The following is a 26,110-nucleotide window of genomic DNA, read 5'->3' on the forward strand; positions in this document are numbered from 1 at the left end:
CTCCATCACTGTTGTATCGTATCATCTCCCTCTAGTTGATCTCCCTGATGCGAGAGTATGAACCTCTGTGTAGCTCAGGGGGTAAAGGTGGGTGAGGAGGAGTGGGAAATCCCGCGCGCCGACATCCTGGGTCACGAGCAGGGTGTCGAACCGGAACCGAACCGAACCGAAAACCGGAACAGAACCGTTATTTTTAGCCAAACCGGAACTGAACCGAACCGAAATCTTCGCCGCCATCTTGGAACTGAACCGGAACTGAACCGGAAAAAAATATAACGGTAACCGGTTCAAAATGGTTCCCGGTATTTTTTTTTTGTTAGTATTACAAATTTATTATTTCGGAATAAAAATTTGGCACGTGTATTCCTCTACGTATTGATCAAATCGTCATGTACAGAATTGCAATGTATAATAAATTCTGTTTTTTTTGCGGCGCTTTCTTTTTGGCACTATGATTAGCCATGTGTCACATCGTCACGTGACGTCATGATGTCAAGACATGCTGTCAAGTAATGTCACATCACGTGACCCCGTGACGTCACCTGACTCACCGCGTTAAGTCGATTCGAATTGAGGACGTCGCTAGATCTATTAACGTTGTTGATACCGTGACGTCACATGACATCAGAACTTCGCACTGAGAGTCACGTGACGCCATGATGTACCCGATTGTCATGATCCCGAGTCGAATGCTCTGGTCAGGGATGGGCAAAATACATGCAAATATGTATCGAAATACAAATACAAAATACTTCGTCAAAAATGTATTTAATTACAAATCTAATTACATTTCCAAAAAAGCATTTAAGTACAAGATACAAATACAACCAAATGTATTTGGTCTCCCTCCAAATACTTTTCCAAATACATTCCTCAAAATTTGCGTCAGCGACTTCAGGGCACGTGCAACGGGTTTCTGGGTATCTCATTTTAATTTGGCATCCCACACTCGGGAGTTAGTGTGCGAGGCTCTAGTAACGTAATAGAGATATAATCACAAAAAAAAAAAGTAATCAGCTTGGATGTAATAGGTGAAAAAAGTACAGAGCTTCAAGCAGATTTCTTTGTCGATTACATTTTGGTATAGACCAACAAAGAACAGAGACGACAAAGACGCGCAGCACTAGCTAGATAACTTTTTATTGTTGCAACTCGCACCAGTTACGAAAATCTGGACGACCCGCGCATTCAGAAAGTTCCAGGCAAAAATATGGATGGAAATCAGGCTGGAAAGAATCACAAGTGCTCACAGGCACTTATTTAGCCAGTCTGCCTGTGAAAGTCGATTTCGTCACTATTCTTGCCCTGGACTAGCACAGTAATGACAAAGTCACTAAACGCTTGTGCTTGATTGAGAGACACTGCATGCGGTGCAGAACGTAGTTTTCTTCCTGCTCTGGACACGTCTTAGGATGAGCAAAATGAGTCGTGACAGTAAATTTGAGGGATGTATTTTCGCCCACAAAATTGTATTTAATTACAATTTTATTTGAAATACCCACATTTTAGTATTTAAATACACACGTCAAATACATTACCCAATTTGTATTTAAATACAAATGCAAAATACACAAAGTATTTGAAATACGTATTTCAAATACTTGTATTTCAAATACTGCCCGTCCTTGGCTCTGGTTCATGACAACCAGCATCGCCAAACATTTGGGTAACGGCTCGTGTTCAACTCAAAGATCATAATGGGCCCGAGTCCCACTAGAGCTAGAAACAGAAACAAACGAAAGCGACAAGCCTCAGACACATGCAGCATGTTCGCGATGGTACCTTTATACGGCTTTGAGTTGTTCGGTGCTCGCGAAGTTAGCACGAGCGTTTACAAGCCTGCAAATGGTACCATCGTGTGCATGATACTCGTGTTTGAGCATAGCCTTCTTTATTCTACAAAGCCTGTCAAATCGCGAAATACTCTGGTTTAAGGCTAGCCGCTGTCGTTTGTTTCTGTTTGTCGCTTTGGTGGGGCTCGGGCATTATAGCCCAACTAAAACTATATCTGAAGATCAGCCCATGCTCTCTGCTTTGCCAACCCTGCGTATGACTATGATAAACACTGACGGTGTATATATTAGGATCAGATCACGTGGCTGATAGTTCTAATTGCGAGTTGAGGAGGGGAAAGCTGTTTCATTTCTTTCTTTCGACTGTCTGCCATTTTGCGAAGGGGCAAACTAATGGATGCTTTTGCAAGTTATGAACGTCAGGGATTACATCTTAGCGGTATTTATTGAACTTAAGGTAAAAAAAAATGCTGCACGACCCATTTTACATGTATGCACAGCATTGAGGCTCCCAAACATGTTTTCGTTATTGCTGAACTGCCTCAGATAGTTGTCCCGAGAATAGAAGTGTTAAAGGGTCTAAATGTGACGTATTAGTCCGACGTTACATGGAACTATTAGTGTGCACGGGAGGGATACCTGAAAAGAAAGATCCTAGTGGCCTCACGGGGATAGCCGAACGTTGGCAGCCGCTCTAAGTCTCACAGGAGTGTCGTTCTCAAGTTCTCCAAGTTTCGACCGCCCTGTATTTTGCTTAACCTTCACAGTTTGGTGCAAAGTAAAAGCAGGGAAGAATTACTGTTAACAAGTAACACAAATATAATTGTCGAGTGAACACCACTCAATACGGAGCAGGCAATCCCTGAGGAATAAAAAGGATCTCGAGGAGCAACTAAAAAAAAAAAAAGGAGTGGGGAGGGGGATAGTTTTAAAGCATACTGTGTCGTAAAGATTCCTCTGCCCCGCATTTTCGGCGCAGACTAGAACGCGTGGCCTGGAAACGGTAGTGACAGATGGGTAGTTGGTACAACTTTTATTTGTAAAAACACTCTTGCCTGAAAGCACGTTTTCGTCGTGCCAGATACTCGGGCCATTCCTAACGACGATGCACCAACAAGAAAAATGTGTGCCTCTGAAATACATAGCTTGCACTGAGCGCGAAAATTTTGCAGCGTGCATTTTGCCCCACCGCATTTGATTTTCTCAGCAAGAACAACTCGCAATGAAAACACCAGTATCTAGTGCGATTACGTCACGTGCAAACCATGTTAAATACTCCAGCTTTCTGGTGAAGTGCGACGTTCGCAACACCAGCAGTAGATGTCCAAGGTGTAAAGTCGTGTAGTATTTATAGCAGTCTCGCGATGAGATACGGCAGCCTAATGAAATGTTGGAGCACATGACTGATAAAGAACAGAGTCGTGAAGTATGGTCCCAAAACAAGTGCACGTAAAACCTAAGATAACATTAGCCTCCCGAGGTAGTATCTCGCGACGTTTCGAGCTGAGGCAAGCTGATGTCCAAAAGTGATTTATATTAGGATTCTAAAAATCTTCGTTTGGCCCCGCGCGGAACCTGTGTTTAATTAGGAATATCATTTTATGCATTTCTATGCGTTTCTTTTTGCAGTAAAGCGTTGTGTAAGGGATTATTTAGAAAAAATTACGTGTCATCTCTTTATTTCTGTACATTTCGTGTATTTGCCTTCCGATATATTATGTGACCACAGTGTTTTTTGGCATACCCTGCAACCCAGTATTTTACACTGCAAAACAGCTAACAAAATCACGTTGCCGAAGACTCAACAGCTGGCGTATTTTCGAGTATCGTCCTTCCGTGTCGGTCTCAGGCGGTTATGTGAACTTCATAAAGTCAAATTTATCGATGATAATAAAAATATACTTAATTCCTGTCTGAAGATATGGCGGCATAAATAGAAGATCCTCACCTCAAAGATATATAAGTAAATGCATCTTTAAATTATCTGAAAGATGTTCTGCAAATCTTTTTTGGCGCTTTTATCCTCTATAGACACGTTATAGGTGATTTGGAAAAGCTTTAAATAATGTTTTTTTTTATTTTGAAGCTAATTTAAAAAACTGTATGTGTTCCTCACGCATATATGACTTCTCAAATATATAAAAGTTTTTTATGTGTTTTTATTATCGCCTTTTTTTACTGGAACGAATGGTGGAACTATGGCGATTGCACACTTAACCTCTCAGAAAGTGTCCAATTAAGTAGCTTCCGAATTGAGTAGAGCATGAAATACCACTTTGTTCTATTTAACAAAAATCATCAATTAGCGAGAGTGATCCTTATTTGCAAATTAAATTGACCGGCATTTTGCCAAGAGCAAACCTCAACATCCAGGCTATGCCAGTTTATCCAATAAAAGAAAATGTTCACATGGGTAGGCACTGTTTTAGGTCAGATTCGATCTCAGTACGAAGGTGCTCATAGGTTAGAGTAAACAATTTCAGCCACTCCTTTTCGCATGATTCGTCGCCCGCATCATGGTGTTGAGAGCAAACAATGCTAGTTAGAAAAACAAGCATTGCGATTGTCGCTTAGTGTTTCTATAAAATATAGACTGGAAGGACTTGTCCCGTGACTTTCGTGACATCTTGAAAATTATATTGCCTTAAGCTCAGTCGTCTCGTCATCATATATATATATATTGGGAAACGTATTCCGTAAAACACATTTTATGGTATATATGGCGACGAGGTGCCCATTTCATGATTTTATTCACTGTAATTAATTCCTTAGTTCAAGGGAAAAACCACGATTCAACATCTAATACTGCGATACAAAGTTGTACCAATCACGGGTATTTTAGGCAACCTACTTCACTTCGCGAAAACATTTCGATTCAGGTACGATGTATGTGACTCTGGTCAACGAAGGGATGTTGAGTCGTATAAACACGACGTTTTGTATGTTAATGTAGATTTTTCTTTCTTGTTGTGTGGGAATAAATAACATAATTTTATAATTTTGGTACCTGAAGATAAAACTGGATTGAACAAACGATAAAAAAAGAAAACTATATACTGCAAACGATTTATTTTTCGTGGGCTCAATATTTCGCGATTTAGGTCAAAGCTGAAGTTTTGGAATAATTCGCGGGTTGTAATTTTCTCGACGCGGTGGAATCTCAATATAAATTTCAATGTATTTACATTTTACCGAAATTGTTCGCGGGACCCATTCTTCGCGAATTGTAGGCGATTCGCGAAATTCTCAAAAATAGGTCCTCGCAAAAATCAGATCGTTTACAGCAGTTAGTTTCACGGCCTAAATAGTGCCTATTGACAGAACAACGCGGAAAATATATTCTCAATTTAGCGGTTCAAACCGGTTCGAACCGGTTCGAACCGGTTTGAACCGTTATTTTTTGCGCCCCGGAACTGAACCGGAACTGAACCGAAAGCCGTGAACCCGAACCCGAACCGAACCGATAAAAATATCGGTTCGACACTCTGGTCACGAGTGAAAGATCGCGAAAGAGAGCGACAGAACACGAGAGAAAGAAACCAATGTTGCCAGCTGAAGGACGACAGTCGCAATGGTAATCGCGAAGACTGAAAACTCTCAGCAATATAAACAGTGATAATTTAACGTTGTAAACTAAATTCTGAGCTATTCTAACGCTTATAAAAAGCAGCATACTCATTACGCTGCATTAACTTACCTTCTGTCGAAATCTCGGAAATCTGGTGGTTGCGCGGTTTCGTATTCCCGGGCCCGGCCACCCGCGAAGCCGGTTATCTAATTTAGTTTAGTGTTGACGGGAGGCCGTACATCTGCGCGCTATGCAAAAAGAAAGCTTCGAAAGGAATTCGAATATTTTTCCACAGGTAAGTTCGTGGATTGTTGAAGTTCATGAAACTGCTCTGATTATATAATTATATTTGTGAAATCGAAGGCAGTTGGTAACCATGTCTGGGACCCCGAGGGTCTGCCTGCATGCTCCGCCGCTTGTGGCAGCCAGAATGCATGAAAAAATGGCGGACCTTTTCCTCTAGAGTTAGTATGTATGATCTCGATGGTGTAGCTTGCGTCGTTTCACCAGTGAGTTCAAGTGCTCCCAAAACTTCTTGGCTGCGTTTCTATCATTCTTGCTTACCATTACTCATCCGTTCCTCACTCTTTCGCATAATTTTCGCATTGATCAAACTGGATGCCTCTCAGCGACATGTTATAAAAGTGCCCTATTTGCTTTTTACTTCCGTTTCTGACTCCTCACTACGCTTGGAATACCTGTGTTCTCTAGAGGCTTCCTGACGTTTTTGTATCGCTTGCCTCGTATAATTTCCGCTCTAACTTCAGGTAAGTACCATTCGTCAGAACTGGTAATTATACTTCAGCCTCTGTCGCAGTTACTATCAAGTTCACATCTGCTTGTTCAAAGCTTTGGCATGTGTTCTCAGCACCTGGGTTCCAAAGTGTGCTCGGGTATCTGATTGCCGTTAATAAAAGCGGTTAAATGTCGCCTCGGAGGACCAGTCAGCTTCGGCTAAGATGTCAGCAAGTGGCACTCCGACCTTCATGGCTTTGGAGGTGGCTGCTCCTCGCGTTGAGTGCGCTTTGAAAACCGACGTATCAATGCCCGCAAGCGTTAGTGTGTGTTTTATCCAGTGAGCTACTGTGTCCCGTGCTGCTGGGCGGAAAGGCCTTTGCGTAGTGAGCGGAAGCTGCTTGTGGGCGCCTCGGAGTTCTGCAGTCCGTTCGAGGTACACCTGCAAGCATTTCACTGGACGCAATTCCCGAACCTCTTTGAATGCTGGGAAGAAGAGGGTGGGAAGGGGTTTGGATGTCCCAGAAGTCTTTCTGAGGCCACTGAGCGCGAGCTCCCAACCCGTCGATTGCTTCCGGATGTTGCAAGTTGAAAGCAGACACAAGTCTGACGTCCTGCCTGCTGAGGCAAGGGCTAACAGCATCGCTAGCTTGCTAGAGAGCGTTTTGAGGCTAGGGTCCTTGTTGGGACCCCACGACTGCAGGAGGGTTGTCATAGTCTCAACCTTCCAGGTTGTGGGGTATCGGGGCTTGGGGGGGGGGGGGGTGGGGGGGGGGGGTTAGAATTAATCACTCCCTTCATCAGACGCACTACTCCTGGGTGTTCCCCTAGAGGGCAACCGTCAAAGTTCTGCAAGATCTGAGACAAGGCAGAGCGGTAACATCCTATAGTGCGATATGCCAGGCCCTCCTTAAAGAGGCTAGCGAAGAAGTTGAGCACCTGTGCCAGAGTGGGAGAAAAGGGATCAACAGTCCTTGAATGGCACCAGCGTTCCCACCTGCGCCAACAACAGGTGTAGGTAAGCTGTGTTCCCCGCCTCCATGATGCCTCAATGAGGTGTGGAGCCTGCTCCGAAAGTTGGCTATGTGTTTGCTGGAGTTGGTAAGTCTCCATGCTGCTAGTGTCAGGCCCCCCCCAGCCGAGCATTGGATGTACTTGCCCGTCGTGGCTGCACAGCAGGTCGTGTGAATGGGGAAGAAGACGTGGTTCCTCGTACGAGTGGTGCACCAGAAAGGCGTACCATGGCTGAGATGGCGAGACCGGAGCTATGCGGAGGGCAAGTTCGTCTGCTCCTTGCGCAGGGGGTAGCGGTGACGTCAGAACGCCGAGCCCTGATTGGCTGATCGAGCCCCCCTATCTGAGCGTCGTCTGCTCCTTTGCAACGTCGTCTGCTCGCAACGTCGTCTGCGTCCGTCTTACGTTTCCTGCGACTTTCGGAAGTGCAGAGGCCAGATTTACGAAACGATCTTACGCCAAAAATGTGCGTAAGACAAAACTTAAGAACAAATTCGTATTCACGAAACGAAATTTTCGTAAGTTTTGCGCAGGTTACGGCGAAATCCTACGACAGCTCCGAAGCTGTCTTACGCACTTCTTACGATCAAGTCAGCATGGCCGACAGCGTCGCGGTCGCGACGACCCACGGACGTTTATTTTTCCACGTGAGCTTCTCACGCGGCCTGACTTCAAGCAGCAAAAAAAAAAGTAAAAATTACTTGAAACAGAGCACGACGAACAAGAACGATGGATCCACAGACACCGGGGAAAAGCTCCAACGGCGACGATTCCACCGAACGCGACCAAACGAGCTGGGCAGTTAGGCCTAGCAAGCACTCCGCGACTCGGCGACTGTCTGCCCACGACCGGCTGACGTGCTGAATGGAATATGCCCGCGCGACCCTTGTGAACCCTTCCCGTGTTATACTTTGATCGCTGACCTCAATTTTAGATTAAGAGGTCAATTTCTTCCTCTTGTTATCTCCTTGTTTCCCGAGGCAACGGTGACTCTCGCCGGTGAAAAAGCGGCGAATCTCCGACAGACGCAGGAAAGGTAAAGCAGCCATCGCTTTGACTAGCAGACGTAAAGCAGACGACGTTAACTGCGCCAACCCGCCGGCGCCGTTAAAGAGTGAGGGGTCTCGCCGCACACGAATGGAGGTAAAAAGTATTTGGGAGGGAACTTGCGGACACTAAGCAAACAAACCTCGGCGCCCCGGGACACCTCGCCAGTGAGTCCTTTGAATTCCCTCCTTGATGCGCGTCTGCTAGTTGTTAGACGAAAACAACGTACCGCTCGAGTTATTTCGTCTGCCCTCCCTTAAAGGCCAAGTCGAGTTCGCTCCGAAAGTCGCAGGAAAGGTAAGACAGACGCAGACGATGTTGCGAGCAGACGACGTTGCAAAGGAGCAGATGACGCTCAATAGGGGGTCGCGACCAGCCAATGAGGACTCGGCGTTCTGACGTCACCACTACTTCCTTTCTCATGCGCAGAAGACGAAAATGAGCCCACTTGCGAGGCGTATTAGAATCAGCGGACTGTTGGAGGTCTGCAACTTGGCAATGCATCTGCTCACAAGGCTGAACGATGGGAAGGCATAGAGGCCCTGACCCGCCCAGTCCTGGCTGAGAGCATCCACTGCTGCCGCCCGAGGGTACGGCTTCCAGCTGTAGTAGTGCCTCACTTGGTGGTTTGAGAAGTCTGCGAAAAGGTCCGTGTGCACGGAACCCCACAGACGGTTGACCCTGCTGAATATGAGCGGGCACCGTTTCCAACTGCTGGCATCCATCACTCTCCTGGATGCTTGATCTGCACCCGTGTTCATGTGCCCCGGAATGTGTTGAGCCCTGACCGATATTTCCCTCGCCCAGCACCACGACCATAGCTCGTGGGCTATCCTGGTGAGTTGTTGAGAGCAGGAGCTGCCCCTCCTGTTGATGGCAGCTACTGCTGCTGTGTTGTCTAGCTCGAGGAGGATGGAGCCCTGACACACATTCTTTGCCAGCGCCTGAAGGGCCAGGAAGGCTCCCATCAGCTCCAGGGCATTGATGTGCCAAGTGGATTGGAGTGGTGTCCAGTGATGCCCGATCGTCCACCCCTCTGAGCATGCTCCCCACCCCTTCAACGAGCTGTCTGACTGCAGGGCCGTAACCAGGGGGGGGGGGGGGATAGGGGGTTCTGACCCCCCCCCCCCCCCCCCCCCGAAATTTTTTTCTGGGTACGGCCCTGGTCGGTGCACTTGCAGCCAGCCGATTTTAATCTCCACCACTGCGCACGCGCAGTGGTGCCGGTCGGCTACCGGATACCAAACCGGGACCGGTTCTCCGGTTTGCTGCAACTCTCCATTATATACCACCGATGCACATGATTCATAGGCGAAAATAAGACAATAGACACTTTCAAAATGGCCGCCGTTGTCCCCGAAAACCCCCCCCGAAATTTTTTTCTGGGTACGGCCCTGTCTGACTGTATCGTCTGCACTACTGGGGGTGTCTTGATCTGGCCCTTTGGGGTCTTCCTCAGTGCTCGGATCCACCACGCTAAGTCCTGCCGCGTGTCCCTGGATAGTGTAAGAGTGATCGTGTACGTGCCTCTCTGCAGAGCTCGTCTCAAATCTGTTTGAAGGTTCCTGATATAAAAGGAACCCTTCGGCAGCACCATTAGGCACGCGTTCAGTTGTCCCGCCAAGCTTGCAACCTGGCGAGCCGTGATCCCCGGTTGCCCTAACCTCTGCTGTAGGTGGTCCAACAGGCTGGCGAGTTTTTCTCCAGGGAGCTCGAGCGTCAATCGTCTCGAGTCTACTGATAGTCCCAGACACAACAAATCCTGGGATGGTGTCAGTAAGGACTTCTCCAAGTTCACGGCAAAACCCAGGTTCTGTAGGAGGTTCACAATTAGACGTCCCTGGTTTGCCAGTAGGGAGGGGGATTGGTCCAATGACGAGCATGTCGTCCAAGAACATGACGATGCGAAGTCCCTTTGACCAGAGATAGGCCGCGACTGGTTTCAGTAGTTCTGTGAAAATTCTCGGTGCCGATCTGAGGCCAAATGGTAGCACGTTCCAACGATAGACCCGGTCCCCCTCCCGAAAGCCGAGACAGGGGCGGTCCTGGAGGCAGATTGGGACCGACAGGTATGCGTCCTTCAGGTCGATACGTATCATGGAGTCGCCCTGTTGGTAAAGATCCCTCACCGAATTCCACCCCTCCATCTTGAAGTGGTTGTGTTCCACCGACTCGTTTAGTTGTCTGAGATCTAGGATTGGGCGCACCTTGTTGTCCTTCTTTGGTACTACAAAGAAGGGGGAGAGAAACTTCACTTCGGAAGGCGGTACCCGAGAGACTGCTCATTTTTTGACCAGCTCGGAAACTGCCTTCCGGACCTGATTTGACTGCCCTCGCGTCGGCACGCTGCGCGACCCTTGAATAGGTGGTACCTGTGTAAATTCTAGCGTGTACCCCTCTATTGTCCGAAGGACCCATTCATCGTGAGTGAGTAACTTCCACGCTTCGCGGCAATATGCCAGTCGGCCCGCGGGCGGTAGCGCTGAGAGGTGCGGGTTTACACTTGCCTCGATGTCCTTGGTGGAGGTAGGCCCCCCTCGTGTACCCTGACGTCATTTCCTAACTGGTGATAATTTCCGGCACTAAAAGAGAAAAAAAAAAAAAAACAAATAGGCGGGATAAGCTGCGTCGGTTCTGTCGCGGGTGTGCGGTTTGCTCACTTTTGTTAATGAAAAGTGCTCAAGGTAAGACTAATGACGCGTCCGAATTTCTTTTTCAGGTAAGGCTCTTCCGAAAAATGCATTGGACCGTATTTTGTTCGCTTTGAATATGCTAATAAACAACGTAGACGTTCATTTGACGCCATGTCTTGATCGCCGTTGCACGGAAACTCAGTGAATATTGACGATAGCCGTGTCCGCGCTGAACAGAGCAAGGCAGGGTATGAACGCGATTTTGGTAGCCGGTTGGACGCTCACGCAGAGCATGATCCCGATTGATACTTTGTTTGCGTAGCTAAATTGGGGTGCACGTTGGCTGGCACTTGCTTCGGCCGACAAAACCTTGATCGCCGAGCGCGGCCGAACTTCCCGTGTGTATACGAATACATTTTATAGGAAGTTCGTAACGAAGGGCAGAACAAATGTATGGCCGTATAAAAATATCGCAACCGGCGCGGAGGCATGCGGTTTAGAGAAGCTCGTTTAAGCGAACGCCGTTTTACCGACCCCGGTTTATCGAATGCCTTTATATCTAGAGAACCCAATTTAGAGAAAATGGCGATGAGCCTCCTTTTAAAGAATTCGTCCGCCGCGAAGCGGCGTGTGCGGGTATATCAGGTGAGTTAACATTTTTCTAACGAGCCGCCGCAGACTGCCGCCACGAAGCGGCGGGAGCGCAGCGGGGGGCATGGCTTAACACGCGCGCCAGTGATACACGCTAGAAGTAGGAAAGCCTTTTTTTAAAGAGCGTCCCCTTTTCAATAAGCGGCCTTTCTCTAAACTGAAACTCTGCTCCAAGCGAAGGGCTCGATCGCGTTGCATCGCTTTGAACGGCAGCGCGGAAGTGTACAGTCAATCGCTTTTTCTTTAACGACTTTGTCAAGACTTCTTCTATACCGGCGTCCAATAAAAGTGACCGTGCACGTCATCGTCTGCTTCCAGTTTATTCAGAGACCGTCTGGCACAGGAGAGGAAGCGGAAATTGCGTAAAAGCAGCGCCGCGTTTTCTTTTTTTTTTTGTTTAGTAGGCGCTTTGAGGACTCCGACTCGAGTGACTCCGTTCGGAGCTGAGGGAGCCGCTGCTGAACGCGCCCATGGGATCTCGTGCGGTGTAGGTCCAAAAACCGCCACCAGAGAAGCCCTTTTCATGGCGTCGCTGCGTCGCAGCGCACGCGACGGTGTGGCCGCCGCGGTGGCGGCAGAGCCAGAGTGGCCAGAGCCCGTCCGAGCAGTCTTCAGAGTGGTCGCACGGCCGAGCTCGGCGCGGCCACTTCGCGAAAGCGCGCGCTCTGCCGTCCGCCTGTGAAACCTGGCCGCGTCTATGCCACCATGCCGCAGATGAACTAAGGGAGCGGAACAACGACCATTTGTGCTATCGTATTCACAACTCATAAACGCTTAAGTGTCCTCGGACTTTTTTTTTTTTTTTTTTAGTTATTTAAAATTATCTAGACAATTCTGTTTGACGATGGTTCCGACCGATGAAGAGGCAACTTGAGCACGCATTGTTCATGTTCATGTGAATAGGCTCACGCATTGTTCATCCCGCATTGTTCATGTGAATAGGCTCTCGAGCCCATGCGCAGGCAGACTTGTACAAACGCAAAAACGGATTATGTGGGAATGTTTCTTTGTAAGGTTTCGCTGCCGCGAAGTAATAAAACCAAAAATGAGTGGTAGTGGACAGTTATCCCTTCTGCGCGGGAGGAAGTCAGTATCAGTTTTTTCACGCCGCAGATGCGTATACAGTATACATTAATACCCTCTGTACATGGTGTATATGCGCCAGTAATTATGAGCACAAATATTCACGAAATGTTTTATAGAAGAAACTGCAAATACTGAGATCAATAATTATTGATATGTTGACATCATTAAGGTTAAATAATCAAGAACCTTATTAGGAGTGACTGGTAGGGGAGTTCAGAACGTATTTATCTTATTTGTGTATTGCGCGTACATGCAATTTTATGAACACCTGTGTTTGCTATTGTAGATGCTGAGCCTGGATATATTGTCGCAGAAACAAGAACTAGTAAAACCGTACTTGTGAAAAAAAAAGAAAAAAAAAAAAAAAGAAAAACGCCGTAAGTATGGCATAATGACCAAAAATTTTGGGGAACCGATTTTTCGCCATGCAATTCTTCCTTGTTACTATGTACACCCGCAGTCCGAACTACGGACAGCTATTTTTGGGACGAATTGTGTAAATACAGGTATTTGTGTCTAATTATTATGGGCGTCAGTAACCCACTTAAAAAAATGTCCTAAACGCTTTCATATATCAGTGAACGCAGGAGGTCCCACGGTGCACCCGGGTGTTCGTTGCGGGTCTTGCAGTTAAAGCTGCACACCAAAATGTGTGTTTTTTTTTTAAAAAGTAAAATAGGTTATTACCGCTTGCAGTCTAGTGCTGCTTGATCTTGTGTATGACCTACTACCGGTAACAAAGAAGAATGAACCCTAAAGCAGTGAGGCCTCCTCACTGCAGACATCGTCAATGTTTGGAGTAATTCGAATGGCAGGGTAGACCATGTCAGGCGAGATGAGAAGTAATCAGGGACCACGTTCGTTCGATAACACGACAGAGAGGCGTGTTATCGAACGTAACTAGTTTAATATTTGCTTAATGGTTACAACGTGGACGGGATCTGCGTCCGCCATGTTCGCCGGTTTCTTCTTCTCCTAGCGTAGTGGGGGGAGGCCCGTACGTTACCGCAGTCCTTGGGTGGTGGCGCCATCTGTCCTTTGTTATTTGGGGTAGTAGGGACTACCCCAAATAAAGTCTTGAAACTTTGGTAGAGCTGCTGTTCTCTTTGGGCGCGTAGGGGTTCGGATTGGGGCGAGTTGGTGATCAGGCTGGTAAGTCTCAGGTACTGGTGTCGTGTCTGGTTGGCACTGAGGGGAACTTTTGACCTGGGATGTTCTGTGGTGCTCACGATCGTCCTGGGTAGTTGGGACATCTGCTTCAGCTTGTTGGCAACTGGGTGCATCTCGTACGTGCACTCTGTTGCGGCGTAGCTCGCCGTCACTGACCTGTACCTTGTATGACCTGTCACTACATTGCTCCTTGATGGTTCCCTTTGTCCATAATACTTCTTTGTTTGGGAGAACCATCACATTTTTTCCCATGCTCAGAGGATGAAGGTCTGTGGTCCGTTTGTCGTGGTAGAACACGATCCTTCGTTTCTTCTGCTCCAACTGGTTTCTGGCACTGACAGTTTTTGGCAGCAGCTGCTTGGTTGTCGTTGGTACACATGTTCGTGTGCGTCGACCCACGAGGAGCTGTGCAGGGCTTGCATGCATGTGCTGCAACGGCGTGTTACGATGGTCAAAGAATGCCATCTGAGGATCCCCATTGCTTTCGTCTGCTTTCTTTAAGAGCATTTTGACAGTCGTCACGGCAGACTCAGCCATACCGTTCGATCTTGGGTATCGTGGGCTGGACGTGACATGTTCGAAATTCCAATCGATCGCGAATTTGTTGAACGCTTCACAAGCAAACTGTGAGTCGTTGTCTGTGATCAGAACACTTGGGATGCCGTGTTTTGCGAAATGTGTTTTCAGTCTGCGTATGACATGGGCAGATGTTAACGAGTTGAGTTGGTCGACCTCCCAGAAGTTGCTGTAATAGTCCACTGTGACTACGAAGTGCTTGATCTTGTGTTCCAGTATGTCGCATCCGACACGTTCGCATGGAAAGCCTGGTCTTGGGTGTGGTTTCAACGTCTCTCGTTGTTGCGCTGGTGCATGTTTCTGACACACATTACAGGCTGATATGTGGTCCTTGATTTCAGCATTCATGCTCGGCCAGGAAATACTGTCACGTGCACGTCGTAGAGTGTTTTCAATACCTATGCGTGATGAATGTAGCTTTTCTTTCATCCCTCCACGGAGTGCTTTTGGGATCACCAGTCGTTGTCCCTTGTATACGATGTCATCTTTTACGACAGACTCGTCTCGGAAAGGGAAGTACATCCTGATTTCTGGTGCAACATTGTGCCTTTCCTGTGGCCATCCTGTTAGGATCACTGGTGTCAGCTTTTGCAAGGTGTCATCCTTCAGGGTTGCATTGGGGATCTTCTCTGCAGTATCCTTTCGCACAGGTAGGTGGTTCACTACGTTCAGGGTTGGGCAGATATACTCAAAAATGTATTTGGAAATACAAATACTGGGATACATTGCAATAGTAGCTAAAATACTGATACCAAGATACATCTGTAAAAATGTATCGCGATACGTATCGGAAATACATTTTAAAAATAGGCAAAAAGTATTTGGAAATACAAATACAGGAATACATTTTAGGGAGGGCAGAAATACAAATACAGAAATACTGATACTGCAATACATTTTCCAAATTTTTTGAGACGCCAACTGAGATGAAGCTTGAAGTTTGAAGTGGATGTTTTCGATCCCGAAATTACTTCCCTGCAGGCTTGGCACTTTGCCTTAAAGGTAGTGGTTTCGGACGACAAGGAGTCTTCAATAGGCCCAAAAAAACGTTCCAACAATTGCTGACCGCGGTTCCTTCCATGACATCTTGTCTGTCTGACGACGGAATCTTGTCAACATTGATCACATTATGTCACGGTGGAATGAACTAGAATTCTTTATCTGTAGGTGTGGCCTTGAACATGAAACTTTACCACGCTGCTGTATGAAAGGACAATGCGTACTTGCGTTGTAGGCTACCTAGCTGAAGATCGTGCATGCAGTGTCATTTGGAAGCATCTTGGAATACATGTCTTATCTTCTGTTTTACAGTTGAAAAAACGATACGGTAGCATCCCTGTTCTGAAGGTTCTTACTACCGACCCTCCGCCACCGACGCAAGGATTGCAATGCAAGTTTTGCCTAGCATTATCCAAACAGAGACCTCATGGATTGCGAGCTAATATTGCCGGCACAGGTGCGAGCTGTCCGAGAAACAGCGGTCTCGAGACGAGTCGCGGGAGTACGTAGTCTGGGATAGCACAGCGAGGTCACTTCTGGGGTCTGGCCTCCTTCTGGGTTTCGGATCACCAGAGCAGCGGGTCACGTTCACGTCGGCTGATGATGTACCCTTGAGCTGTGCAATGTTACGGGCGCAGCCGCAGATGCATTCGAATATGTGTTGAACATCACAGCGTGAGTCTTCCTACAATTTCAAGTCAACCACCGCCAGGCTCGTGCTGCAACAGACTGTGTGTGACTCAGCCTTGCCGGCTGTGTGTACTGTGTACGCTAAGCCAAGAGAGACGGTTAGCAGCGGGCGTTGGATGTCAGGAAACAATGACTCAAGAAATCCCTACCTAAGGACCTGCAACAGAAGATGCTCTGACTCCACTCCTGGCACGCCACCTGGTTCGAGCCCCCACTACGCAACACTCCTCAGAAGAGAGAAGAGGACGTATAGAAAAATAGTGCAGAATCAAAAGGAACCTTGGTCAGCATAGTAACAATACCCCAGCATCTCCTTGACTCTGGTGCCCTTAGAAGTAAAAAAAAATGCGTTCAGACTTGTTTCTTTTTTTTTTCTTTTTTTCTTGGGGGGGGGGGGGGGGGGGAGAGTATTTCTCAAGAAATGTAACGAAATACATTTCATCCTGATTGTATCGCGATACAAAGGAACATTCAAAATGTATTTCGATACAGGAATACAGATACTGGTGAAAAAAAATGTATCGCGATACAGAAATACAGATACGAAATGTATTTCTGAAATACTATCGCGATACATTTGTATCGCGATACTGCCCAACCCTGACTACGTTGATGTCTTCGAGCTGCTGTTCGCATCGGTCATCTGGCAAGAATGATCGTGACAATGTATCGGCCAGTAGAAGTTCCTTTCCTGGTCGGTACTGTAGGTCGATGTTGTAGCGTTGAGTCTGTAGGATCATCTCTTGCAGACTTCTTGGATTTTGGTCCAGCTGTTTTTCGATGTTGGCTTGTAGTGGCTAATGGTCTGTGATTACAGTCGTCAGTCTTCCGAAAGTGTACTGGTGAAACTTGTTCAACGAGAAGACTATGAACGAGAAGCATCTCCTCTATCTGCGCATACTGCACTTCAGTAGGCGTAAGAGCTCTGCTCGCAAAGGACAATGGCTGTCCATCTTGAAGGAGTGCAGCTCCTAAGCCACGTTCGCTGGCATCGCATTTTACCACCAGCGGTTTCTATGGGTTGTAATATGCCAACACTAAGGCTCTTGCTACCAAGTTCTTTGTCTCTTGAAAGGCGTTGTCTTGTTCATCATTCCATGCCCACGGTTCACTGTTGATGACCAGCTTTCTGAGCGGTTCTTGACGTGGGAGAGCTTTGGCAGAAAACGTGCAAGGTAGTTGTCGATTCCACAAAAGCGTTGCACACCTTGGACGTCAGTTGGTGGGGGAATTTCTTGATTGGCTCTGACCTTTTCAGGGTCGACACGTAGTCCATCCTTTGTCAGCAGGTGCCCCAGAAATGTTGTACTTGAGCAATGCAGCTCCGTCTTGTCTCGGTTGAGTCGCACATCAATCTTTTGACAGCTCTGCAGCAGCTTTTCCAGCTCTTTGTCATGATCATTGCGAGCTTCCGCATCTGTTTCGCCGATACCATACACCAGAATGTCATCTGCCACACACAGCACACCACTCAGTCCACCACTCAGCACACCACTCAGCTGACTGCAGTCTCTTCTGAAAGATTTTGCTGCTGACAGTGAGTTCAAATGGGAGGCGTAGCCACCTGTAGTGTCCCACTGGTGTCTGGAAGGTGGTAAAGAGGCTAGATTCTTCGTCCAGGATACGTTGCCAGTAGCCGTCTCGTGGGTCCAACTTTGAGAATAACTTTGCCTTTGCGACTTCAGGCAAAATGTCATCAAGGATTGGTAAGGGGTGCCTCTTTCGCTCTAAGGCTTCGTTGAGAGCATGAGGGTCAATGCAGATTCTCATTTCACCATTTTTCTTTGTAGCGATAACCATTCGGCTGACCCAAGGTGTCGATTCAGTGACACTTTTGATGATTTCTGTTTGTTCCAAGCGTCTTATAGTTGTCTTGAGCTGAGGCTTGATGTTCACTGGCACTCGGCAACTTGTTACTACTTTGGGACATGCCGCTGGCTTGGTCACAAGGTGTACGGGTCCGGGCAGAGAGCCTACAAAGGTTCCAAAAGAACATTGGGGTGCCTCTTCGTGATGTGGTTTCTTGAGTTCACTTCACCAAAGCTGGCAACCAGGTCGTAGTGAACGCGTGGATTGAGAGTCGGATGCGGTTCCTACTTTTGCGGATGCGGTTCGGATACGGATACAAAGCCTGCGCATGCGGATCGGATCCGGATACAATTATTTAAAGACATTGCGAATGTGTGTCGGATGCAGACACGAAGTCTGCCGATGCGAATAGGATGCGTATGATAAAACTGTTATCCACGTAGGGCTCTACTCTAAATAATCTCTTAGATTGCACGCACAATTGTCCCACGACTAAAACCACATTCCCGGGACTATTGCCACCATCACAGATGCCGAGCGTTTTAGAATTTCCATGAATAGTAATATTCTTGTTGACTGTGCCTAACCTGTTATACGTCTTTTGTTATTGACCTTTTTTTAACCGGCTCTCCCCCTTTGTAATTTATTGAAGCACCGAGGGAACAATAAATTAATTTTTTATTTTATTTATTTATTGATACTACTATCTCCTTCGGGAGATGTGGTAGGAGAGGGGCTACATAATGTTGTATAAAGGCATACATTTCTAGTGATTTTAGCACACGTGAATAAGGCAATCGATGTCATCATTATACAGTATTGAATAAAAATTAAAGCAAAAAACAAACAACAACAAAAAACCTACAAGAAATATCGTCAATCGCAGGAGTTACAGAAACTGCGGAGGTTAGCAATGAGTGATGACTCAGATTAAGCATTTATTATATGACTGGCTAGGGCATTGCAATCATGAATGGTCCTTGGGAAAAATGAGAACTTAAATACATCGACCCTACAGCTGTGTTCTTGTAATGATCTACAATGAAAATTTCGCGTGAGGTAATTATGAAGAGCAGGTGAAATATATGTAGAGGTGTCAATACTAAATCGGTTGTTTAGTAGGTTGAGCAAAAATTTTAATCTTTGAAACGTGCGTCTACGGGTTAATGGGCTAATGCTGGAACACACATATAGTTTGGAAACCGGGTATTGTCTATGAAATTTGTTGTATGTGAAACGCAAGCCTTTTTTCTGAATGGATTCAAGTAAATTTATGTTGGTTTTAGTAAACGGGTCCCAGACAACGGACGCATACTCTAATATAGGCAGGACAAACGTTTTATAGGTTGTTAATTTTACATCCGATGAAGTTTGCTTTAAATTTCGCCGGAGAAACCAGAGCTTAGTGAATGCCTTGCGAACAATATACTTGATATGGGTGTTCCAACGCAGGTCGTTTGAAATGATTACACCGAGGTATTTATAGTTGTTAATGGAATAATTATAGGAAAGAAAACTAGTTTTTCGGGTAATATGCATTCGAACACATTTGTTAACATTGAGTGACATCTGCCACGAGTCACACCAATCGTTGTTCTTGGATAAGCAACTGTTTAGTAATGTCTGGTCATTAACATCATTCACCTCAGTAAAGATAACAACATCGTCCGCAAAAAAAAAAACGTGCTCGTACAGGAATGTTAGCAGTGATTTCGTTTATAAAAATTGAAAAAAGTAAAGGCCCAAGGACTGACCCTTGTGGAACGCCTGATAGCACAGAGACTGGCGAGGATGCACTAGGGTTTATCTGAACGTACTGTTTTCTTTCTAGCAAGTAATTGTCAAGCCAGGAGTAGATGATATCGTTGTGCACGATTGATTTAAATTTTAGAAGCAGTTTATAGTGTGACACTCTGTCAAACGGTTTGGCGAGGTCAAGAAAAAGTATATCAACCTGTTTAGAACGATTTAATATTTCAGCAAAATCATGGACGGTTTCAAGTAATTGCGTTGTAATTGAAAAGCCATGACGAAAACCATGTTGATCCACGTTAAAAGAGTTGTGATTTTCTAAATACGCTGCCATATGTTTAAAAACAACGTGCTTTAAGAGTTTAGAGCACTAAGGACGCCAAGAAATTGGCCGGGAGTTCCAAGCAAGAGATGAGATCCAGATTTGTGAACGGGAACGATCTTTGCAATTTTTTATTCTACAGGAATAACGGACTCCGAAAATGATTTTTTAAATATTAGGTAACGATATTTTGAGCACCATTCTGCGTAGCGAACGAGAAACATATTTGGAATGCCGTCGTGAACAGCAGCTTTTTTGTCGAAAGATTAAGCAACGCTGAAAACAGTCCTTCGGGAGAGATAAAAACATCGGGTAACACTGATAGGTTGGCTGACAGGTTTAAACAAGGAATAATGCCGTTATCTGAGGTGAAAACAGACGAAAAATAATCATTGAAACCTTGAGCGATGGCACAGTCATCCGTTAATAATCTGTCCGAAACCATAAAGTTGGAAATGTCTTTTCGAACCGGGGACAAAGACCTCGAAAACTAATCGGGTGATTCCCTAAGGAACGTGTGCAAAGTTATAATGTTATACTTATGTTTTGCAAGACTAATCATAGCGTTCAGTCTTGTACGCATTTCATTGATATTTAAACGTCTTTTGCCCTTCCTGGCACGATTGATTTTTCGTTTTAGATGTAGGATATCGCGAGTTATCCTAGGATTACGTTTTCTGGTAACTTTGATACTCGTTGGAACAAACCTTCGTAAACCTTCAAGCACGGTTTCTTTAAAACAATTCCAAAGGGTATCAATAGAAGAACCATCAGAACACATGTTTGAAAAATAATCAAACGACACCTCAAGCGCGTCAAGTACTGACTCGTCTTCTGCTTTAGAAGAATTAAGCACACGCCTAGAAATCTTTTTACGTAATGAAGGACGAAGTGTTGAAGTAGAAAACTCAACGTGTACAATTTGATGATCAGAGATCCCATCCACCTCTTGGCAGTCGTACGTACAGTCAGCACAGAATGAAACCCGAACGCCGGAACGCGTGGCCATCGATACAGGCTGCTCCACCTGGAGGGCCCTTGAGAACTAATGAATACGCATCTGGGTGCGAGGGTGCGGGTCCTACTAAGATGTCCTCAACACTCGCGTGGGGTGTCTGGGACTTCCGCGTTTCGCCGGTGGCGCGCTGTAAGCGCCGTCACTCGGGGTGCTTTTCTGTCGCCGCACTGTCGCTCGGTTGACAACGGGCGACCGCTTAACCTGGCTATAGCTCTTTGTGATAGGCCCTGCTCAGACAGGGTGATGAATTTATTCCGCTCCGGAATTGATACGCCCGGCATATCGGTGGTTGCCAAAGAGAGCGTCAGCAAGCAATTTCTCGCTCTTTAAGAATCGACTGATAACCTAGCACGAAACATGTGCATTGCTCATAAAACCCGAGGGATCCGCGTCAGTCTGTTGCAGCATTTTTTTTCTTTTTTCATAAAGAGTATGGTCGTGCGAACAAACGAATTTCATTTCGCGTTTATGACGTTTCACTATTTCTCAGAAACAGCGCGTGGCACGTTGTTCACCGCAGCGTGGTTCCGGTGACACGTCATCAAGCAGTCTTCCGTGCACGAAATGTTTCAACTTTCATTTCGCCCTTGCGATACACAAAGCGATAATGAATGACAGCGCTGAAGAGATATCGCTGGGAATCCGACACACAAAGCGAGTGATAGTGTTTTTGTGTCGGATGTGACGGCGCTTACAGCGCGCCACCGGCGAAACGCGGAACTCCCAGACGCGCCGCGCGAGGGTCGAGCTCAGCTTAGTAGGCCCGCACCCTCGCACCCCGGCGCATTTTCATTAGTGCTCAGGGGCCCTCCAGGTGGAGCAGACTGTATCAACGGCCACGCGTTCCGGCTTTCGGGTTTCATTTCGTGCTGACTGTACGTGCCGGAAGTGGTTCCAATAGAAACACGAGGTCTAGTATAGATTGAGAAAACGATGTGATTCGTGCTGGACTACTAACAATTTGAAGTAGATTGTCATTATAAACCAGGTCAACTAGAAAGGATGAATTAGGGCAATCACTGCCACTACACGTAGAATCCCAATCAATTAATGGCAAGTCACAGTCACCAGCCATAACAAGAACCGGGTATTTTTGTTTAATCTTAAAAACAAAATCAGCAAGAAGATCAAGAACGGATGAGCAAGCATTTGGCGAACGATAGACTACGCCCAGGACGATTGGCGGAGTAAACCCGGTAAGCTTTAGCCATAAACACTCGATATCAGGAGCGTAATTGATTACAACAAAATCCAAATGATTTTTCAGGATAACGGCAACGCCCCCACCACGTGATTCGCGATCGTTCCGAACAATGTTATACGATGGGGGAATAATGTCTGAATCATGAATAGAACTATGCAGCCGCGTTTCTGTTACAGCAACAATGTCAGGTTCGTGATCATACAACAAACAATCAAGGTCAAAGGTTTTTGTTAGCAAAATTTCTGGCATTGACGTTTATTAATTTCAAAGATTTAGAACAAGGTACGACGTGTCACGGTGAAAAGGCACCTTCAACGGGTGGTTCCCGTTTCAACCCATTCCCATTTCAACCTTCCCGTTTGTACCTTCCCGTTTCGACCCGGATCAAAACGACCTTCCCGTTTCATCTTTTCTCATTTCGCCCTTTCCCGAAACAACCTTCCCGTTTCGACCCGTGTCACCTCGCACTGTCCACGGGAAGTTTGTTATCAGTTCAGTCAGTTCAAGTGTACCATGTCTGTCTTCCTTGGTGACCTAATTTCACCCTCTCCCAAAACGACCTTGAAGATTTAATCACCAGCAGTCATTTTTTGCACGCTGTTCTGGTGTTAGTGTGTCGGCAGTGCTGTAAACGCATAGCAGTTACCGCTGTCACCGCCGCAGGATGTCTTCGTTTGTCATCTTACAAACCCAGAAAAAGAAGCAGTGTTTACACTTAGATGGATATAAGTACCACAAGAAACGTTCGAATGCGAACGGAACTGTTGCGTGGCGGTGTGCCAACCATGGTTCATCCTGCTGCCCTGCATCAATCCTGACGGAAGGAGATCATGTCAAGAACACCCTTCGTGAGTAGAAAGGTTATTTAAAGCTGAAGGTTAACGTGAATTTGCAGTGCGAAATTAACATTTCATTTTTTTTAGGCGACCACAATCACCCTCCCGATGAAACAGCCGTTGTCAAGGACCGGATCAGAATGGAACTAAAAGAAAAAGTGGCCTCTAATCCTCACGTTGCAGCTCCGACGCTCTACAACCAGGAACTTCTTCGCGCATCTCAAGCCGTAAGTGTCCATTTTGTGAAAGTGCGATCATAATGGGCTTTTTTTTTTTTAGCTGGGCTATATTAGAAAAAAGTAAACGTGAGATGTAGTAATTTGAGTCCTGGGGCAGTGATAATGGCCTTGGTGGCCACTAGAAAAATGCGAAATTAGGTCATTAGCTAGCTAATTAACTAAAACGTTTTAATTATTTTTCACTCGAGGGCGCGTAATGTATTTGGATAATTAAAGCTCGTCCTCAATATGGTCTAGATGTGAAGTACCATTCTGAATTAAAATTCATAGTGGGCGCTATGGGGCAAGATATGTCAGCCTTGTTCAAGGGTAAACTTTCTTGCCCTGTAGTGCCCACTAATACTTTTTTAATCAAACTTTTACGGTACGGCTAAGCCAGATTGAGGTCGAGCTTCGATCTTTTATATACCCTATGCCCCTAGCCCTCAGATGCTAAATTTACCTACCCATTTTAGTTAAGTAACTACCTAATTCCGCCATTGCGCCTTAGTTCAAGCGGCCAGAATGGCCACCAACTTGGCCCAAGGGCTCAAACTACCCTATCTCACCTTCCGTTTCTTTGAAAATTTGGTGCAGCTAAAAGGAAAAGAAAAGGGGACTGTATGTTTTCATGTGTAATCAGGTTTGTTGGCTAAAGCGGGAACTGCATTTATTTTTAGAGCGCGGCCGATGTTGTAGCTGAAATCCCGACTTTCGCAAGCCTGGAGAACGCCATGTACAGAGAGCGACGCCGTCATCAGCCGGAACTTCCTGCAACTGCGGACGACATTCAGCTGAGCCCGTTGTACCAACAGACAGAAGACGGCCATCCCTTCCTTGTAATCGATGACACTAGTGTTGGTGGTTCTCGGATCTTAGCCTTTGCATCACGGGAGGGTTTGCTGCGCTTGTCATCCGCGAAGATGCTCTTTGTTGATGGTACATTTTTTGTTGTGCCTCAGATTTTTGATCAACTCCTGACCATTCATGTCATGTCGGATGGCAAACACTCACCCGCAGTGTACTTTCTGCTGTCTGGTAGATCTCGTGAGACGTATGTTCGAGCATTTCAAAACTTGAGGAATGTATTCGCTGGTGCGGGCATCGTGTTTCCGAATCCTGACATTTTTCTAACAGACTTCGAGCAGGCGCTCATCGCAGGCTTGTTGACTTTATTCCCAACCGCAATCCATCGTGGGTGCCATTTCCATTTCACAAAAAGAGTGTGGGCTGCAGTACAAAGAGCCGGCCTCCAAACTGCGTACGGGCAGGATGACACTATTAGGTCCCATATTAGAAAGATGGTGGCGCTGTCGTTCGTTCCAGTTTCTGACGTCCAGCGTGCATGGCTGTTTTTGCGACAAGAAGGCGTATCCCTCGGTGTTTCAGGCGTCATCACTGTGCTTGACTATTTTGATGGCACCTGGATGAATGGTCATTTTTTGATTCAGCAATGGAATCACCACGGAAACCGAGGGCCACGGACAAACAACCACATGGAGTCCTGGCACCGTAAAATAAATGCGGTGTCAGGGAGGGCCCACCCGAACATTTACAGTTTTATCGATTTAATTAAACGGGATGAGGCTTTGACTAGGATATCCTTGCAGCAGCTTGCGAATGGTGGTGCTGTGCGGGCCAGGGGCCACAAGTGGGTCAGCAAGGACCGCAAGCTTTCTGAGCTCGAGTGTCGCCTTTCTAATGGCACGATTTCCATCTTTGAGTTTCTCAACAAAGCGAAGGCATTTTCCGGTCTGTGATGTTTTTCTGTGTGCGCGAGTGTTCAATGTTTAAAAGTGTAAAAGCAAATAAAGTCGCGATGATATGTCTGTCCCCCTGTCTGATTTCTCGCTCTCCAAAATATCACAATCAAAAATATAAGGTTTTAGGAGAATGTACGCAAGGCTTTGGGTAAACTGAAAATAGCGTCGCGACGGCGACGCTAATTTTAGCTTACCCAAAGTGATTGTGTACGTAAGACTTCATTATTGTGCATAGCGTGAAAATGTTACCGCGAACAAGCGATCGGCGGCGTTGCTGTTTATCTCATAGAATTAAAAAGCTGCCATAAACACTATTGCTCTCTTTGGAAGTGCTTATCTGAGCCACTACCCTAGGCCCTAAAATTTGGTACCTGCTAATACCCTTCCGAAGTAAAATTCTAAAAGAATCGACAAGGTCGTTTTTGCAGCAACGGCGTCGCCGAATGTACTTAGGCCATTTCGCGGTTGCACGTTAAGGCCCGTTCACACTCTTGCGACCGAGTTCGACCGAGAGCAACCAAACCGGTTTTTAAGCCTCTTGCGATCTCTTAGGAGCAGCTCAGCTGCAGCGCATCCGGTCCTAAGAAGTCGCAAAAGGCTTAAAAACCGGTCTGGTCTCTCTCGGTCGAACTCGGTTGCAAGAGTGTGAACGGGCCTTTATGGGGATCATCTTGAAATAAAAAAAAAAAAAAAACTTTAAGTGGTTGAAGTAAGAATAATATATTACATCGAAGCCTACCTGAAAGGTGCATATTTTTAAAACACACCGGCTTCCAGAAATATTTCAGAACATGTATTCTTAAGCCAAAAAGGTGCGCTGACCAGGATTTGAACGATTAGCCTTTCGCGAAGAGGTTGGCATGCGCAGGGTTTTATACAAATGGGCTGAAAATGGACGGGTTCAAACGCAAAGGGTCTTTCGGGTATCAGTTGAAACAGGACGGATTCAAGTGAGAGGGGCGTTTCGGGAATGAGACGAAACGGGAAGGGTTCAAACGAGAAGGGCGTTTCGGGAATGGGACGAAACGGGACGGGTTCAAACGGGAAGGTCGTTACGGGAATGGGTCGAAACGGGAAGGGTTCAAACGGGAAGGTCGATTCGGGAATGGGTCGAAATGGGACGGGTTCAAACGGGAATGGGTTGTTTCGGGCTACACCCCCTTCAACAGACGCCATGGAACGTTCTGTTGTGGAAATACATATTCTGGTGTCATTTTCCGTGTCCC

At 46.3% G+C, this 26,110-nt stretch overlaps 1 protein-coding gene and 1 pseudogene across 1 annotated transcript; one reads left to right on the forward strand and one right to left on the reverse strand.

The window, feature by feature from the left end:
- Positions 1–6,268: 6,268 nt before the first annotated feature.
- Positions 6,269–7,339, reverse strand: LOC115323859 (annotated as a pseudogene).
- A 15,392-nt stretch (positions 7,340–22,731) lies between these two features.
- LOC121835243 lies at positions 22,732–24,529 on the forward strand. Its single transcript, XM_042289234.1, has 4 exons — positions 22,732–22,915; positions 22,991–23,130; positions 23,802–24,406; positions 24,511–24,529. The coding sequence occupies exons 1-4, from the start codon at positions 22,732–22,734 to the stop codon at positions 24,527–24,529; spliced, it is 948 nt and encodes a 315-aa protein (XP_042145168.1).
- The last annotated feature ends 1,581 nt before the right edge of the window (positions 24,530–26,110 follow it).

This window comes from Ixodes scapularis, unplaced genomic scaffold (genome assembly GCF_016920785.2).
Source record: "Ixodes scapularis isolate PalLabHiFi unplaced genomic scaffold, ASM1692078v2 PGA_scaffold12__126_contigs__length_90152505, whole genome shotgun sequence".
In the NCBI taxonomy this organism is placed as follows: domain Eukaryota; kingdom Metazoa; phylum Arthropoda; class Arachnida; order Ixodida; family Ixodidae; genus Ixodes; species Ixodes scapularis.